Genomic DNA, 20,434 nt, shown 5'->3' with positions numbered 1-20,434 from the left:
GACTGTTCTACTGTTGCCAAACCCTGCCTGTCTGACCATTCTAGTGGTGTGCCCTTGGATTGCTTTACTGTTGCCAAACCCTGCCTGCCTGACCATTCTAGTGGTGTGCCCTTGGATTGCTTTACTGTTGCCAAACCCTGCCTGCCTGACCATTCTAGTGGTGTGCCCTTGGATTGCTTTACTGTTGCCAAACCCTGCCTGCCTGACTATTCTAGTGGTTTATCCTTGGGCTGCTTTACTGTTGCCAAACCCTGCCTGCCTGACCATTCTAGTGGTTCATCCTTGGACTGCTTTGTTGTTGCCAGACCCTGCCTGTCTGACCATTTTAGTGGTTCATCCTTGGACTTCTCTGCTGTTGCCACTGGGGACTGTCCTGCCTGTGGTGAGTGCCGCCTTCCTCATCTCATTAACTTTCTCTGCTCTGGGATATTCCCTATCATTCCGGCTCGACTACTGACTGCAGGAGCTTTCTAATCCAATGCAGGCTGCACTTCCGCAATGATCCTCACACCTTCCAGTCTCATCAGTCAAGGGTCACCTTTATCATTTCCTTGCTAAAGGACAAATCTCTAGCCTGGGTCTCTCCCCTTTTGGAACTGAATGCCACACCTCCTTCATGATGCTGATGAGTTCATTTCTGCTTTGTCTTCTGTGTTTGGGTCTTCTGGCCGTACCTCTGCTGCAGAATATTCTCTCCAGGATCTCCGCCAAGGCAATAAAACTGTGGCACAATTTGCCATTGAGTTCCGCGCCTTAGCACTGGAAACCACTTGGGATGGCAGTGCTCTCAAAGCAGCCTTTAGGAGGGGTCTCCATGAACGCATCAAAGATTATCTCACTTATCGTGATATTCCTTCTTCTTTGGATTACTTTATTGCGCCTTTGTATCAATCTGGACTCTCGCTTTCAGGAAAGGCTAGCCGAGAGAGAGAGAGAACTAGGAGGGTCCTTCCTTACTGTCCTCCTGTTTGCCCAGTTTCAGTAGCAACCACTACCCCTTCAGCTACTCCAGCTTCCTCAGTACAGGAACCCATGGATCTCTCCTCCTTCAAACCATCAGAGTCTGAAAGACAGAGAAGGAGGAGACTGAGACTGTTTTTATTGTGGTTCTAACACCCACCAACTGAAGGACTGTGACATTCTGCCGGGAAAAGCCAATGCTTAGGGGATAACACTGGGGTACCTCTAAGCATGGTCTCTACAAAATCCCCTCACTCCTCTCGGATCCTGGTACCTGTTACCCTTACCTTCCTTCAGAATACTGTCCACACTCAAGCCTTCATTGATTCAGGGGCAGCTGGGAACTTTCTGGATCACTGTTTTATGATTCAAGCTGGTTTGCCTCTTCTGCAGAAAAGACATTGTCTCAAAATAACCACCCTGGATGGCACCCCCCATGGTTTGGGCGTGATCTATTTTGAGTCAGCACCCCTGACCCTGACTGTGGGAGTCCTCCACACTGAACAGATGCAGTTTGAGGTCATTAATTCCCCAGCACAGCCTGTCTTCCTTTGCTTCGGGTACACAATCCACAGTTCGATTGGGCTGAGGGACAACTGGCCTTCTGGGGTACCTCCTGTTTCCACTCCTGCCTTGCTAAAGTCATTCCTCTGCCCTGTATTCCCATAGCCAGTATACAGACTCCTTCAAACCTTCCTTCAGTATACACAGACTTTGCGGATGTGTTTGAGAAAAAAGCAGCCGACGTGCTGCCACCCCACCGTCCTTATGACTGCAAGATCGACCTCTTTCCCGGAGCCCCACTTCCTAAAGGGAGGACTTATCCACTCTCCAAGGCTGAAATCAAATCCATGGAGGAGTACATCCAAGAGAACCTAGCTAAAGCGTTCATTCACCCTTCCTCCTCTCCTGCTGGGGCTGGCTTCTTTTTTGTCAGTAAGAAGGATGGTGGGCTCAGACCCTGCATTGACTACAGGGCCTTGAACAACATCTAAGAAATATAGGCAACACAGACACGAGTATGATGCGAATGGTAAGTGGATTTATTTACAGGTAGCGTGAAAGCGCTACATGAGTGAGTAACAAAAAGTTACAAACACATAGCGTGGAGGGGATTAACACCCCAGGGATAAAGATACTGAAATGTGCAAATGTCAGCAGGAAATAAACAGGTAAACGCGTTTCAGCACTTGGCCTTACTCATTACCTCCACACTCTATATTCTCCATTCTCTTTGGTTATTCCTTGAACAACATAACCATCAAGAATCGCTATCCCATACCATTGATCACCGAACTGTATGACTCACTCCAGGATGCTCGCTTTTTCACCAAATTGGACTTACGTGGGGCATACAATCTGATTCACATCTTTCCAGGCCACGAATGGAAGACCGCCTTTAACACAAGATCTTGTAATGCCCTTTGGGCTGTGTAACGCCCCTGCAGTCTTCCAGGCATTTGTCAACGATGTCTTCCGTGACCTCCTTAACCACTCTGTCATCGTTTATCTGGATGATATCCTTGTTTTCTCTTCCACTTTAGAGGAGCATCATAGGCACGTGAGACAGTTGCTTCTTCACCTCAGAGAATTCCTTGGTAGCCAAGCTAGAAAAGTGTGAGTTTGATCAAGAGCAAATCCAATTCCTTGGTTATGTCATCTCGAAGGAGGGTTTTGCCATGGATCCTGCTAAACTCACCACAGTACTAGAATGGCCTCAACCTACCTCTTTAAAGGAATTGCAGAGGTTCTTGGCATTCTCCAATTATTACCGTAAGTTTATAAAGAACTTTTCTCAAACAGTAGCTCCGCTCACTGAATTGACAAAACGGAACAAAGACTGTCTGAAAAAGGCTTTTTGTTCAGCCCCTTTGCTTTGCCATCCTGATCCTTATCCTGACCTACAGTTCACTCTATAGGTTGATGCCTCCGAGATAGGGGCTGGAGCAGTTCTTACCAAGAGGGACCCTTTTTCTCTAAACGCTTTACTCCTGCTGAGAGGAACTACGATGTGGGTAATCGTGAACTCTTAGCCATTAAGATAGCCTTGACTGAATGGCGTCACTGGTTAGAGGGCACCGCCAATCCTTTTCAGATTCTCACCGACCACAAGAATCTGACTTACCTAGAGACTGCTCATCAACTCAATCCTCGACAGGCCAGTTGGGCCTTATTCTTTTCCCTTTTTAACTTTGTGGTCTCTTATCTTCCTGGGACCAAGAACAAGAAGGCGGACGCCCTTTCCCGTCAGTTCCCTCACTCAAATGATTCCTCAGAAGCTCCTATCGAACACATCATACCCCCTCATGTGTGCTTGCTCAACTCAATACCACCCTTCTGCAAAGATTGCAACGTGCTCAGTCTAGTAAACCTCCTGGTGCCCCCATGGCCTCCGATATCCTCTTTGTACCTCTGAACCTACGCATCCCTGGGCTCATGAGGGCAAACTCTCAGGACATTCTGGTTTGACTAAGACTTTCAAGCGTCTTTCAAAACATGTATGGTGGCCTACTATGAAGTCTGACGCTCAGGATTATGTGAAAGCCTGCACAATTTGTGCGGCCAACAAGACTCCCCGATCCTTGCCTCCTGGCATGCTCCAACCATTGTCCATTCCCAAATGACCCTGGACACACAACAATGGACTTCATTGTGGACCTTCCTTCTTCCAACCACCATACAGTTATCTGGGTTGTGGTGGACCTCTTTTCCAGATTGGCTCACTTTGTACCCTTAACCAAACTACCTTCTGCTCAGGAATTGTCGTCCCTTTTTCTCTTGCATGTGGTGTGACTTCATGGCATTCCTGTGAATATAGTTTCCGACAGAGGTCCACAGTTCATCTCTGCCTTCTGGAGAGCCTTTTGTACGTTGATTGGAACCATTGTTTCCTTGTCATCTGGCTACCATCCTCAGACCAATGGACTAACTGAGAGAGCAAACCAGGATCTTGAAGCCTACCTTAGAGCCTTTGTCAACAATACCAACTGGTCTGAATTGCTACCACTAGCTGAGCTGGCAAGAAACACTCATTGGCACTCTTCTCTTCGATGTTCTCCATTTCAAGTCGCAGCAGGGTATCAACCTTGTGTCTTCCCTCTTTCAGCTCAGTCCACTGGTGTCCCTGCCGCAGACCGACACGTCACTGAACTCACCACACATTGGCAACGTTTTCGCTCTCAGCTGTGTTCAGCTGTCTCTAGATATAAGAAGTTTGCTGATCGTCATAGGGCTTCTGTATGTTCCATCCCAGTGGGTGAACGTGTTTGGATCTCTTCTCGACACATTCGTCTACGTCAACCCTGTCACAAATTAGGGCCTAGGTTTATCTGCCCTTACAAGGTCCTGAAAAGACTGTCTCCTGTTGCCTACAAAGTGGCCTTGCCAAAAACCCTGCGCATACATCCAGTCTTCCACATCTCACTACTTAAACCTTACATCAAGAATAGATATACCCGGCTCAGAGCTCATCCTCCTCCGCTCTTGGTTCGTGGTGACCCTGAATATGAAGTAGTGAAGATTCTGGACTCCAGATACAGGCGCAGACAACTGCAGTATCTGATACATTGGAAGGGTTACTCCGTGGTAGATCGTTCCTGGGTTCCTGTCCGTGATGTGCATGCTCCATCTCTGGTCTCCAGATTCCATGCTGCTCATCCTTTGAGGCCGACTCTGGTTCCCGGAGGGAACCCTTGAGAGGGGGGCTATGTCACGCCGCACAGCTCTAGCCGTTGCTAGGGGCGCGCTGTCTCCTTCCCTGCTCGTTGTCAGGGGCAGTGTCGACTCCGGATGCGTGCGGTGCTCCGGATGCCGGGCGGACCTCAGTGGAGCAAATCTGCACCTATTTAAATCCCTGAAGAACGATCTGTCACTGCCCGAGTATAGGTGTAACTTTGTGTGCTCCTGGGTGTGACAGATCTTTCTTTCTTGTGCCTCATATCGTTACTGAACCTGCCTGTCTGACTACTCTACCTGCCTTAACCCTTACTCTGCTGGACTATTCTACTGTTGCCAAACACTGCCTGCCTGACCATTCTAGTGCTGTGCCCTTGGATTGCTTTACTGTTGCCAAACCCTGCCTGCCGGACTATTCTATTGATTTATCCTTGGACCGCTTTACTGTTGCCAAACCCTGCCTGCCTGACCATTCTAGTAGTTTATCTTTGGACTGCCTTGCTGTTGCCAGAACCTGCCTGCCTGACCATTCTAGTGGTTCATCCTTGGTCTGCTCTGCTATTGCCGCTGGGGTCTGTCCTGCCTGTGGTGAGTGCCACCTTCCTCATCTCATTAACTTTCTCTGCTCTGGGATATTCCCTATCATTCCGGCTCGACGCCAGGATAACAAGACTACTGGCCGAGTTCGGTCTGATAGAGGAGTATCCCACGAGCATTACAACTATCAAGTTGGTTGTTTTTTGTTGTGTTTTTTCATTTAGTGAGCTTGTAAAACGTAATAAAATTATAGAAATAACTCAGAGTTGACTGGTCACCCAGAAAGTGATGTAAAATAGTACTATTAGGTAAACAAGGCTACAGTTATGAAAAAATTTGAATAAATATTGGTCTTAACCAAAGGTGTCATTTCTAAATTTTTGAAGTGGTATAAGGAGACTAAGTCACTACAAATTTTTTCTATGCGTTTCACTTTTCTTCTTTATAACTGCTGTTCTAATAAAAAAAAAATCCTTCATAAAAGTCATTGCATTACATTCTTGATTAAATTATCTTTTCATTGATATATATAATTTTACAGTATTACTCAAAAAACAAGTGGTGTTATGAGCCATCAAACCTCAAAAATACATTTTTTTCAAATGGTTTCCACAATTTTGGCCACTACTGTATGTATGTGTGTGTATGTATATATGTGTGTGTGTGTATGTGTGTGTATATATATATATATATATATATATATATATATCTTTTTAAAGACACGATGAGTCCACGGATTTCATCCTTACTTGTGGGATTACGCCTCCTGGTCAGCAGGAGGAGGCAAAGAGCACCACAGCAGAGCTGTTATATAGCTCCTCCCCTCCCACTCCAGTCATTCTCTTTGCCTGCGTTAGTGATAGGAGATGGCAAAGTGAGGTGTTAGTTTTTGATTCTTCAATCAAGAGTTTTTTATTTTGAAAACAGTGCCGGAGTGTGCTGTTTTATTTAGGGTGTTGCCGTAGTCTATATCAGTCTCTACAGAAGAGCAATTGGTGGCTTTAGAGCAATGGGAACTGGTGGGACCTAATTCTCACTCGCCTACCATATGATTATGCTGCCCTTTTGATGATGACCTAAGTGATAGTTAACTCAGGCCCTATCTGTTTCCACAGGGCTATGGGTGGGAGAGGACTTCCTACACCTGATGGAGCTGTCTTGCTGTCAGACAGCGTGGAGATAAATGCAGTTTTCTTGTGATTCTGGGACACTTGATTAAGCTCAGAGGGGACTCTGCACTCATAAGTTAAAACTTTATTTCTCTGGGATTTAAGACTCTTCAGATGAAGGGGATTTCCCTTGAAGACAGCATGGGTACTGGTACTGGGCTAGGCTAAGGGGACCCTACCGGACATGTTTTATTATTATTAATCTCCCGGTACGGACTGTATAGACGCCCACGAGGGGCGGGACTTATGTTCGCGCACTTCTTAAGATATTGCGCAGTTTTCTTAGCACTGGTTCCGGTTTTACTAGGAACGCAGCTGCTACGTGGTTCTCCAGTTCTTCAGACAGGGTGCTGAGCCGCATGGTTTAAAAGGAGCAAGCGGTTATTAGCGCCCTGTAGCCCGACCGGTTATATTCCTGTGAGTGGTTTGGAGATTGGCGGCAGGTAGGGCGCCTCAGCTTAGCTGTTGAGGCGGGGAGGTGTCTGAATGGCCAAATAGTTTTTTGTTTTTAGATGCTCAGATATTAAACACCTTTTTTTCTGCACAACATGAAAAACGGCTACTTTTAATTCTTTCAGACACAGTGTCTAGATATTTTTCTTTTACCAGATATACTGCTCAGATGTTAAACGTCTTTTTTTTTTCTTTTCTGCACAGTATAAAAAATAGTAAGAGTGGCTGAGTAGTATAATTAAACAGCCAGTCTTTTCAGTTTTAGAATTTTTGGTTTAATTCATTTTCAAGACCTAGCAATGGACTTGGAAAATGTTACTTGCGCAATGTTTTTGAATGCCAATGTGGAACCTCCTGTTCCTTTTTGTCCCTCATGTATTGAGAGGGCTTTATTCTATAAAGATAAAATTTTCCATGATAAAAAATTGTCAGTGGCGGATGCCTCTCAAGAGTCTAACAATGAGAGCCAGTGTATGCCACAGCTTTCTCCCCAAACGTCCCAACCCTTAACGCCCACCCAAGCAGTGCCATGTACTTCGCCTCAAGTCTCTGCTGCAGTTACATTAAGGGATATTGCTGCAGTTATGTCTTCTACTCTTTCGGAGGCGTTATCTGCTTTTCCTATACTTCAAGGCAAACGTAAAAGGAAGGACAACTACGTAGTTAACGAAGTTTCTGAAGCTCTGGTGGCAACCTCGGACGTACCATCTCAGGGATCAGAGATTGAGGGTATAGAGGTTTGACTGATTCTGAAGTTGTTTCTTTCAGGTTTAAACTAGAACACCTCCATCTGTTACTCAGGGAGGTTTTAGTGACTTTGGACGACTGTGATTCCACAGGAGTAGTCGTTCCTGAGAAATTGAGTAAGTTAGACAGATATTTAGAAGTTCCTTCTTACTCAGAGGTTTTTCTAGTTCCCAAGCGAACTTCGGAAATTATTGCTAAGGAATGGGAGAGACCTGGTATTCCCTTCTCTCCTCCTATCTTCAAGAAAATGTTTTCAATTGCGGACGCTGTCAAGGAAACTTGGCAAACGATCCCTAAGGTGAAAGGGGCTATTTCCACCTTGGCCAAGCGAACTACTATTCCTATTGAGGATAGTTGTGCTTTTAAAGACCCCATGGATAAGAAGTTGGAGGGTCTATTGAAGAAGATTTATGTTCACCAGGGTCTACTACTACAACCTGCCGCATGCATTGTTACAGTAACCAGTGCGGCAGCTTATTGGTTTGATGCTCTTGCAGAGTCTCTTAAGACTGAGACTTCTTTGGAAGAAATCCAGGATCGGATTAAAGCTTTAAAATTGGCAAACTCCTTCATAACAGATGTTTCTCTGCAAATTACTAAATTAGCAGCTAAAAGTTCAGGTTTCTGCATTCTAGCCCGCAGAGCCTTATGGTTGAAATCTTGGTCTGCGGATGTTTCATCAAAATCTAAGCTTTTGGCAATTCCCTATAAGGGGAAGACCTTGTTTGGACCTGGATTGAAGGGAATTATTGCTGACATCACAGGAGGCAAGGGCCATTTCCTCCTCAAGACAAAAGAAACAAGCAGAAGGGACGACAGAGTAATTTTCATTCCTTTCGAAATTTCAAGGGAACTTCTTTCCCTTCCTCCTCTAAACAGGACAGAAACTATTTGCAAACCAAGTCAACTTGGAAACCAAATCACTCTTGGAACAAGGGTAAACAATCCAAGAAACCCGCCGTTGATTCCAAGTCAGCATGAAGGGTTTGCCCCCGACCCGGGTCCGGATCTGGTAGGGGGGCAGACTTTCCTTTTTCACTCAGGCTTGGGTGCGAGATGTTCAGGATCCCTGGGTATAGAAATAGTGTCTCAGGGATACAAACTGGAATTCAGAAATTCTCTCTCCCCCCCCCCCCCCCCGGGCCGTTCCAATACAGGGACAGGGTTTTTATTCAAATCTGTTTGTAGTTCCCAAGAAGGAGGGAACCTTCAGACCTATCCTAGACCTCAAGAGTCTAAACAAGTTTCTCAGGGTTCCATCGTTCAAGATGGAAACTATTCGTACCATTCTTCCATTGATCCAGGAGGGTCAATTTATGACAACTGTAGATCTAAAGGATGCATATCTTTATGTTCCTATCCATAGAGATCATCACAAATTCCTGAGGTTTGCCTTCCTGGACAAACACTTTCAGTTCATGGCTCTTCCTTTCGGTCTAGCCACGACACCCAGAATTTTCACAAAGGTTTTGGGGTCTCTGCTTGTGGTTCTAAGACTGCGGGGCATTGCAGTGGCGCCTTATCTGGACGATATGCTGATCCAGGCGTCATCTTCTCTGCAAACAAGATCCCATACCGACATTGTGCTATCCTTCCTGAGATCCCACGGGTGAAAGGTAAATCTGGAAAAGAGTTTAACTCCACAGACAAGGGTTTCCTTCTTAGGAACTCTAATCGACTCCATATCCATGAAGTTTTTTCTGACAGAGGTCAGAAAGTCAAAGATTCTGATTACATGTCGAACTCTTCATTCCACTCCTCGGCCATCAGTGGCTCAATGCATGGAGGTAATCGGTTTGATGGTAGTGGCAATGGATATCATACCGTTTGCACCGTTTCATCTCAGACCTCTGCAGTTAAGCATGCTAAGGCAATGGAATGGAGATTATACGGATTTGTCTCCTCGAATAACCCTAGAACAAGAGACGAGGGACTCTCTTCAATAGTGGTTGTCTCTGGATCATCTGTCCCAAGGGACGTGCTTTCGCAGACCGTCATGGGTGATCGTGACAACGGATGCCAGCCTTTTAGGTTGGGGAGCAGTCTGGGGCTCTTTAAAGGCTCAGGGAGTATGGATTCGGACAGAGTCTCTTCTTTCCATCAACATTCTAGAGCTGAGGGCGATCTTCAATGCTCTTCGGGCTTGGCCTCAGTTGACTTCGGCTCAATTCATCAGATTCCAGTCGGACAACATAACGACAGTGGCTTACATCAATCATCCGGGAGGAACAAGGAGTTCCTTAGCGATGACCGAAGTAGCCAAGATAATCCAGTGGGCGGAGACCCATTCTTGTCATCTGTCAGCAATCCACATCCCAGGGGTGGAAAACTAGGAGGCGGATTTTCTGAGCAGGCAGACTTTTCATCCTGGAGAGTGGGAACTCCATCCGGAAATATTTTCCAATCTGATTCTCAGGTGGGGTCAGCCGGAAATAGATCTCATGGCATCTCAACAGAATGCCAAGCTCCCGAGATACTATTCGAGGTCCAGGAGCCCCCAAGCGGAACTGATAGATGCTCTGGCGGTTCCTTGGACCTTCAGTCTAGCATACCTATTTCCTCCGTTTGCGCTTGCTCCTCGGGTCATTGCTTGCATCAAGCAAGAGAGGGCATTGGTGATCCTCATTGCACCTGCTTGGCCTCGCAGGATTTGGTATGCCGATTTGGTGGACATGTCATCTCTGCCACCCTGGACACTTCCATTGAGGAAGGACCTTCTCATCCAGGGACCCTTCCTTCATCCGAATCTGGTTTTCTCTGAAGCTTACTGCTTGGAGATTGAACGCTTAAGTCTATCCAAGCGAGGTTTCTCTGATTCGGTCATAGATACCTTAATTCAGGCACGTAAACCTGTAACTAGAAAGATTTACCATAAGATATGGCTTAAATATCTTTATTGGTGTGAATCTACGGGCTACTCATGGAGTAGAGTTAGGATTCCTAGGATTTTGTCCTTTCTCCAAGAAGGATTGAAGAAGGGATTATCAGCGAGTTCCTTAAAGGGCCAGATCTCTGCTTTATCTATTTTGTTACACAAGCATCTGGCAGATGTCCCAGATGTTCAATCTTTTTGTCAGGCTTTGACTAGGATCCTTTGACTAGGATCAGGCCTGTGTTTAAACCGAATTCTCCTCCATGGAGCTTGAATTTAGTTCTTAAAGTTCTTCAAGGGGTTCCGTTCGAACCTATGCATTCCATAGATATTAAGTTGTTATCTTGGAAAGTTTTGTTTCTTGTTGCCATTTCTTCTGCTCGAAGAGTGTCTGAGCTTTCGGCATTACAATATAATTCACCTTACCTTATTTTTCATTCGGATAAGGTGGTGCTACTTACTAAACTTGGTTTTCTTCCTAAGGTTGTTTCAGACAAGAACATTAATCAGGAGATTGTTGTTCCTTCCTTGTGTCCTAATTGTCTTCTGAACAATTTGGATGTAGTGCGTGCTTTGAAATTTTACTTACAAGCAACTAAGGATTTTCGTCAATCATCTTCTCTGTTTATCATTTTTTCTTGGAAACGTAAGGGTCAGAAAGCTAGGGCTACCTCCCTTTCTTTTTGCCTGAAGAGTATCATCCGCTTGGCATATGAGACTACTGGACAGCAGCCACCTGAAAGAGTTACGGCTCATTCCACTAGGGCTGTTGCTTCCTCATGGGCATTCAAAAATGATGCTTCAGTTGAGCAGATTTGAAAAGCTGCAACTTGGTCTTCTCTTCACACTTTTTCTAAATTTTACAAATTTGATACCTTTGCTTCGGCAGAGGCTGTTTTTGGGAGAAAGGTTCTTCAAGCAGTAGTGCCTTCCGTTTAAGTTCCCTGTCTTGTCCCACCCTTTTCATCCGTGTACTCTAGCTTTGGTATTGTATCCCACAAGTAAGGATGAAATCCGTGGACTCATACATTTTCTTTTTAAAGACATGATGCTTACCTGATAAATGTGTTTCTTTTTAGACACGATGAGTCCACGGCCCACCCTGTTCTATGAGACAGGTTATTACTTTTTGTAAACTTCAGACACCTCTGCACCTTGGCTTTTCCTTTCTCTTCCTAACTTCGGTCGAATGACTGGAGGGGGAGGGAAGGGAGGAGCTATATATACAGCTCTGCTGTGGTGCTCTTGCCTCCTCCTGCTGACCAGGTGGCGATATCCCATAAGTAAGGATGAAATCCGTGGACTCGTCCTATCGTAAAAGAAATACATTTATCAGGTAAGCATAAATTTCCTTTTTCTTTCCTTTTGGTTGGAAGTATGATCGTTTGGCTATGAGACTGCTGGACAGTAGCCTCTTAAGAGAATTACAGCTCTTTCTCTAGGGCTGTATCTGTTTCTTGGGTTTTCAAGACTGAGGCTTCTGTGGATCAGATTTGCAGGACTGCAACTTGGTCCTCTCTACTAAAATGTTTCAGAATTTTTCAAATTAGATAGTTTGCCTCGGCTGTGGCTGTTTTTTGGTTGAAGAGTTGTTCAAACAGTGGTGCCTTCTGTTTAGGTTACCTGTCTTGTCCCTCCCTTATCATCCGTGTCCTCTAGCTTGGGTATTGATTCCCACTAGTAACTGATGATTCTGTGCACTCATCATATCTTAGGAAAGAAAACATAATTTATGCTTGCCTGATAAATTTATTTATTTCCGGATATGGTTATTTTTTCTAAGACCTCAGGCACCTCTACACTTTTGTGCTATCTTCTTTTCCTTTTTTCCTTCGGCCGAATGACTGGAGGTTATGAGTAAAGGAAGTGCTGTAGTGCTCTTTGCCTCCTTCTGCTGGCCAAGAGTTATATTCACACTAGTAATTAATGATTCCGTGGACTCACCATATCCGGAAATAAATACATTTATCAGGTAAGCATAAATTATGTTTTTTCTAACTTTGACCCCCAAAATCTGTTACACATCTACAACCACCAAAAAACACCCATGCTAAATAGTTTCTAAATTTTGTCCTGAGTTTAGAAATACCCAATGTTTACATGTTCTTTGCTTTTTTTGCAAGTTTTAGGGCAATAAATACAAGTAGCACTTTGCTATTTCCAATTTTTTTTTTCTAAATTAGCGATAGTTACATTGGAACACAAATATCTGTCAGGAATACCTGAATAACCCTTCACATGTATATAAAATTTATTTTTTGTAGACAACCCAAAGTATTGATCTAGGCCCATTTTGGTATATTTCATGCCACCATTTCACTGCTAAATGCGATCAAAAAAAAAAAAAATTGTTCATTTTTTGACAAATGTTTTCACAAACCTTAGGTTTCTCACTGAAATTTACAAAACAGCTTGTGCAATTATGGCACAAATGGTTGTAAATGCTCCTTTGGGATCCCCTTTATTCAGAAATGGCATTGCTTTTTGGTAATTAAAATCCCGCTAAATGCCGATGCGCACCACTCGTGTATTATGACCAGCAGTGAAGGGGTTAATTAGAGAGCTTGTAGAGTTAATGTTAGCTTTAGTGTAGTACCCAAAGTATTGATCTAGGTCCATTTGGGTATATTTCATGCCACCATTTTACCGTCACATGCGATCAAAAAAAAAAAAAAAAAAAAGAAGAGATCAGCCTCCTATCTGACACATTCCACTCCCTGATCCCTCCCAAACAGCTCTATTCACTCCCCCACCCCACAATTGTCCCTGCCATCTTAAGTACTGGCAGAAAGTCTGTGGCCATCTCTGCATCTGTTGGTATAAAAGGTATTGGAGTGATGCCTTAATATCGAGGCATCACTGCACTACCTTGAAAGTGCCTGGCAGCAATCAGGATCACTTCCACCACTTGAAACCCAAGAGGACATGCCAGGCACGATTTTGGTCACTGATACCCCATGTAGGACGTGCCTGGCACATCCTCGGTCATTAAGGGGTTAAAAGGATAGTAAACCCAATTTTCTTTTCTTTCATGATTCGGATAGAGCATGCAATTTTAAACAACTTTCTAATTTACTCCAATTATACATTTTCTTCGTTCTCTTGCTATCTTTATTTGAAAAAGCAGGAATCTATGCTAAGGAGCCAGGTCCATTTTTGGTTCAGCACCCTGGATAGTGCTAGCCACCAATCAATCAGCAAGTGCAACCCAGGTGCTGAACCAAAAATGGTCTGGTTTCTAAGCTTACATTCTTGCTTTTTAAATAATGATAGCAAGAGAACAAAGCAATTTTAAGCAACTAATCTACCCCTATTATCAATTTTCATGCTCTATCTGAATCCTGATAGAAAAAAAATTGATTTACGTTTTCTCTTTTCCCGTAGATCTTGTTATCTGTAAAGGATATTAAATATATACATATGTAAATTTGTGTCTTTCCCACTGCAGACGGAGTATAAAATAATGACGGACAGAGCTATGTATCTAGACCATATATAAAACTACACCTCTAAAGTGTCGTGTATGGCCATTTTGTGCAGCATCATAGAATTATTCCACATCTTGGAATACTTGCAAACATGTCAAAAAGGATATTTTGGGACTTAAATGCTTTGAGGTTTTGAATTCAACAAGTGTAAAAGGGTCTCAAAAACCTGTTGAAAAGTATTGAGGAAATGGATTGTGATCACTGAGAAAATGTTGATTACATGCAACTGAAAACGAGCTGAAAACTTTTTTTTGCGGCTCCAAGAAGTAACCAAACACTCACAATTGTGATTGCCTTGAAAAAAAAAGTTCTAAAAACTCCACAGAAAATAAATGAACCAAAGGATGGGATTGATCTCTCTGTTACTAACATGGGTTTGGCTGCTTAAAGGGATATGGAACTGATACATGCATTGCTTTTAGGCCACTGTGTATTTAGAGCAGTGGACAATTATTGCACAACCCCTTTTTTCTGCTACCAAATTTATATTTTAATGAGCAGTGACAATACGAACAGCACCTATGCAGAGCACTTAATTCAGAATGGATTTACAAACAAAAAAACTTCAACACTCTCTTGTTTGTATAAATTCTTCTCCATTGAAGGCTCTTTCCTGCTGTTTACTTATTTCTTAAGGGGATGGCAGATCCTACGCGTCCAAAAAAATATCTGAGACACAAGTATAACGAGGGGCAGTATATGGAAAGCTGGTGTTTTTTGGCTAAATATAAAATATTAGGATGCAACATATTTTTGTGTTTATTGCAAATGATATAAAGGTTAATTTATTGCCTCTTGTATTATGCACATATTTTCAGTATGAAATGTTAGACAATGAATGTTTAGCTATAACCTTATATACCTTAACTGGATTGTACAGAAATAAGGAATGTTTCTGACCTCCAACCTCTTTCTAGCTGCCTTCATCTTGCTGTGTTACATTTAGACGGTAATCCCGTATGCGAAAGGTCAGGCACCAGAGCGGAGCTGGAAGCTCTCTTGCCACACGTGCAAACCATCCACTTGTGACCGCTAATGTGTCAACTGTTAACATTGTCTCTTTGTGTGACATCAATAAACTCTGTTAACTGCTTCTGTGTCCATGACTGGAAAAGACTTGTTATGGGAAGGGCAAAAACAAGGGAGGGAACTTTGCTGCCAGCATAAATCATTATTAGCTTGTGAAACTCAAGGGCAGAACTGCACTGATTGTGTCGTTAAATGTGTGAACCAAGTCGCTGGACAGAGGATGCTATGGAGATCACTCCATTCTTTAATTCTGATGCTCAATGACTTCTCCAATTTTTGCTATATTTAGGATATTTAATGTGTATGATATATTCGCATATTAGCTATCCCAAATATAGTTTAATTTTAAGCATCACTTTAGTGTTCTGGGCCTAGGCTCATGTAACTTATACATTGTGTTCTATGGGTTTCTTCTCCATTACATAAAGTCGGGCTTTGGATTGCTATACTCCTTATTTTCATCTAATAGTTGTATGTCAGGTTCAGTTCTGTTTTTTGTTTCCCTATCTGCCCTTTCCTTGTCCCATGAGCACATTATGATATGCACATGCACTGTTATTCTTTCCTCATCACCAGAATGTTTTGGGAGTTAACCACAGTGGTTTACTGGCATTTTTTCAAAATGTTCTAAGGGATGGGTTTGGGTTGTTGAGTGTTTATTGGGCGTAGCTGAGACTCTGGCTTTAACCCCTCATTAGGGGTAATTATCCCTTTGCAGTAATTGAGTAAGGAAGAGGGTGTTCTTGTCATTGTTAACCCACACTTGTTTCACCTGTTTCGGACAGGGAAGAGAACACACCCAGAATCTGTCGTCTTGGTGAATCAGCAATTATTCACAGGAGCAGAGATGCTCATATTCATACCTGGAGAGAGACAGGTGCACATAAGTACACTTACGACACAAGGAAGAGCCTGTAAAAATATATAAACAATTTAAGCAGTTGTGATGTTTGTATTTGCATATTGTAAAATGTGACACATTGGTAAATCATAGTCACAGTATATCATTATTTTCATGTAACCTTCCCTCCTTTAATTTGTACCATTTTGAGAATTTAGATGGGGCAGTTACCTCAGAGGTGTTCAATAATTCGCCAATATACATTGCTGCTTCTGAACAGTTTACAGCTAGTGGACCAATCAGGGGTGACATATATACATAGCTGCCCTCACTAGCCATACCGTGCTCAGAAACAGCTCCTGAGCAGACTATATATACATATTTATTGCCTTTGCATGGTATAAATACAGAGATGTTGCATTTAGGGCATTTTTTTATTGCACTAATAATACAGATTTGCAGCAAATGTGTGGATACTGTTCACGTGTACCTACCATGAGGGTAGCGTCTGACAAATTAATAATGTTGGACATTCAGTGTGTGTCATAAATAACAAATTACATAACGTTTAGGACATATCACCACCAAGCCTCTCAGTAAGGACTTAAGTTACATTTAGAAATATTTTTTTGTTCTCAAAGGTTTAGCTTGCCCTTTGTCAGATGAGCAGACTATTAACGTTTGTTCTGCAAAAATAGGCACAACAATGTGCAGTTGTTTCTCTTTATTAACCCTTAATGCATTGGTTCACACACACACACACCACTGATTGTCTGTATTTATTAACCCTTAATGCATTGGTTCACACACGCACCTCTGGTTCTGTATTTATAAACCCTTAATGCATCGGTTCACACACACGCACCACTGGTTGTCTGTATTTATTTAACCCTTAATGCATCGGTACATGCACCGCTGGTTGTCTTTATTTATTAACCCTTAATGCATCGTTTCACACACACACACGCACCACTGGTTGTCTGTATTTATTAACCCTTAATGCATCGGTACACGCACCGCTGGTTGTTTGTATTTATTAATCCTTAATGCATCAGTTCACACACACATGCACCACTGGTTGTCTTTTTTTAAACCCTTAATGCATCGGTTCACACACACACGCACTGCTGGTTATCTGTATTTATTAATCCTTAATGCATCAGTTCACACACACATGCACCACTCGTTGTCTTTTTTTAAACCCTTAATGCATCGGTTCACACACACACGCACTGCTGGTTGTCTGTATTTGTTAATCCTTAATGCATCAGTTCACACACACACGCACCACTCGTTGTCTTTTTTTAAACCCTTAATGCATCGGTTCACACACACACGCACTGCTGGTTGTCTGTATTTGTTAATCCTTAATGCATCAGTTCACACACACACGCACCACTCGTTGTCTTTTTTTAAACCCTTAATGCATCGGTTCACACACACACGCACTGCTGGTTGTCTGTATTTGTTAATCCTTAATGCATCAGTTCACACACACACGCACCACTCGTTGTCTTTTTTTAAACCCTTAATGCATCGGTTCATACACACGCACCACTGGTTGTCTGTATTTATTAACCCTTAATGCATCGGTTCACACACACACGCACTGCTGGTTGTCTGTATTTGTTAATCCTTAATGCATCAGTTCACACACACATGCACCACTGGTTGTCTTTTTTTAAACCCTTAATGCATCGGTTCACACACACACGCACTGCTGGTTATCTGTATTTATTAATCCTTAATGCATCAGTTCACACACACATGCACCACTCGTTGTCTTTTTTTAAACCCTTAATGCATCGGTTCACACACACACGCACTGCTGGTTGTCTGTATTTGTTAATCCTTAATGCATCAGTTCACACACACACGCACCACTCGTTGTCTTTTTTTAAACCCTTAATGCATCGGTTCATACACACGCACCACTGGTTGTCTGTATTTATTAACCCTTAATGCATCGGTTCACACACACACGCACTGCTGGTTGTCTGTATTTATTCATCCTTAATGCATCGGTTCACACACACATGCACCACTGGTTGTCTATTTACTAACCCTTAATGCATCGGATCATACACACGCACTGCTGGTTGTCTGTATTTATTAATCCTTAATGCATCAGTTCACACACACATGCACCACTCGTTGTCTTTTTTTAAACCCTTAATGCATCGGTTCATACACACACGCACTGCTGGTTGTCTGTATTTATTAATCCTTAATGCATCAGTTCACACACACATGCACCACTCGTTGTCTTTTTTTAAACCCTTAATGCATCAGTTCACACACACATGCACCACTCGTGTCTTTTTTTAAACCCTTAATGCATCAGTTCATACACACGCACCACTGGTTGTCTGTATTTATTAACCCTTAATGCATCGGTTCACGCACACATGCACTGCTGGTTGTCTGTATTTATTAATCCTTAATGCACCGGTTCACACACACATGCACCACTGGTTGTCTATTTACTAACCCTTAATGCTCCTAATGGGGCTTGATGCCCCTGTTTCCACGCAAGCCTTCAGGCTTGCCGGAAACAGCAGTTATGCTCTGAGGCTGCGGACATCAATCCACCCGATCCTATATGATCGGGCTGATTGACATCCCCTGCTAGCGTCCGATTGGCCGTGAATCTGCAGGGGGCAGCATTGCACAAGCAGTCCAGAAGAACTGCTTGTGCAATGATAAATGCAGACAGCGTATGTGCTTATTTTGTTAAACGTGAAAGTAAAAGTTGCTAAACATTTCACATGACTTTATTCAGAAATGGTGCATGTGTGAATAATGTAATGAGGGCGTTTACTCTTACTGGATACACCCTAAGTAAAATATACGTATTGCTAAATACAAAAATCATACTGCATCTTGTCCAGAATCTTTTTATTTATGTCTTGTTCACACACTACTTTAAAATACCTTACTTTAGAAATGTTTTGCTCAATTTTATCTGCTCTAAAAAGAATCCACTAGAGATCACTCTGCCATCTTCATAGATATCAATGTAGTCACCTGGGGGCCAATTATCTAAAGCTCTCTGAGCTGGTGGGATAATATAAGAATGCTCGCCAGTCCTCCTTATTTCCCAGGTGGAATTATATAAAGCCCCTTGCTAAGGGGCCTATACTTCATTGTTGTATGGGAAGGAGATATATAAAAATCATAGAAAATTAATCATTTAACATTCACACAAAAATACGCAGGAAAAAATTGTATTAAGGTGCATCAAAAATCTTAACAAATTGTTCACCAAACATATTTTATCAGAAACTTAAAATTTGTATGTAAATTACACAGGAATAAATCCTATTAACTATGCACAGTGTAGATTGAACCCACATTTTTTCTTCCATGATTCAGATATAGCATTAAATTTTAAGCAACTTTCTCATTTACTCCTATTATACAATTTTCTTCATTCTTTTGGTATCTTTATTTAAAATGCAAGAATGTAAGTTTAGATGCCGGTCCATTTTTGGTGAACAACTGGGTTGTCCTTGCTGATTGGTGCATAAATTCATCCACCAATAAAAAAGTGCTGTCCAGAGGTCTGAACCAAAAAATAACCTTAGATGCCTTCTTTTTCAAATAAAGATAGCAAGAGAACGAAGAAAATTTGACAATAGGAGTAAATTAGAAAGTTGCTTAAAATTGCATGCTCTAGCTGAATCACGAAAGAAAAAAATTTGGGTTCAGTGTCCTTTTAAGTACACTGGATCTGCAAAAAATACATAAACATTTGTACATATAAGTACAGAACACATAACATATTTGATGTTTTTCATAAAATGGGCGTGTATGAAATTTTCTCTCAAATCAGTTTAATTCTCTAAAGATTTCCAGCCTAGAAGTTGTGACAAAATACTTAATACTCTAATAGAAAAACACATGCATACAAAAATATAGGCAATTGTAAGATACTATACGCAGAAAGCAGCATAGTGGGATTTATATTGGCCTACACAGCCAGGTTTTTGTTTTCAGCAAGCTACATTCATTTCAATAGGAAATATCTTTCCTCTCACAGGGACCGCAAAAAAAAACAGGGATGAAACGGTGAGGTTTAGATAATCGGTTCCTTGTTCTGTAGCATTTGCGGGGGGGGAGGACAAATGTCTTTTTTTTTTTTTATAAATAATTCTTTATTGAAAATTTTTCAGTATACAACCAAATGCCACCACAAGAATCCTCCATAGTGTTTACAAATCATAGGCAGTTTAAATATACAATATAGCAGTATTTTGATTACAATAATATCTATTTCATGAGATTATTTTATGTGTTCGGACTGACTATTTAACCGCCTGGTTCTTCCTGGGGGATTGTTTTTCCCTGCTACTATATGAGGGAGATGATTGTACAAAGAACAGACTTAAGTCGCCCTAGGGCTAACAAACAAAACTACAACATAAACTAAATTAACCAGTAACTGGCAGTTGATGGACCATCTTCAGTGGACAAAGCCCTGCAAAGACCAAGTGCATATAGTGTTATTTACATTTACTTTTATGTCAAGATTTATCCCAATGCTAATCTGAAGGAGTGTATAGTGAGTTCCCACACATTGCATCTTTATTACTATTCATAAGTAATAGTTCCTCTATATGATTCCCAAAAGAATAACATTATATAGCTGTAAATGATTACC

At 42.2% G+C, this 20,434-nt stretch overlaps 1 protein-coding gene across 4 annotated transcripts in view; it reads left to right on the top strand.

Moving 5' to 3' along the window:
• Positions 1-14,994, top strand: part of RABGGTA (Rab geranylgeranyltransferase subunit alpha) — a 190,667-nt gene extending 175,673 nt beyond the window's left edge. For all 4 annotated transcript variants that reach the window (XM_053702377.1, XM_053702374.1, XM_053702375.1 and 1 more), the window contains one exon: positions 14,782-14,994. In XM_053702377.1, coding sequence (XP_053558352.1) covers positions 14,782-14,930 — 149 coding nt within the window. In that variant the 3' untranslated portion in view covers positions 14,931-14,994. The remainder of the gene's footprint in view (positions 1-14,781) is intronic.
• Positions 14,995-20,434: the final 5,440 nt, after the last annotated feature.

Source organism: Bombina bombina, chromosome 2 (genome assembly GCF_027579735.1).
Source record: "Bombina bombina isolate aBomBom1 chromosome 2, aBomBom1.pri, whole genome shotgun sequence".
NCBI lineage: Eukaryota > Metazoa > Chordata > Amphibia > Anura > Bombinatoridae > Bombina > Bombina bombina.
The sequence above is the reverse complement of the archived record's forward strand: the minus strand, read 5'-3'. Positions and strand labels throughout refer to the sequence as shown.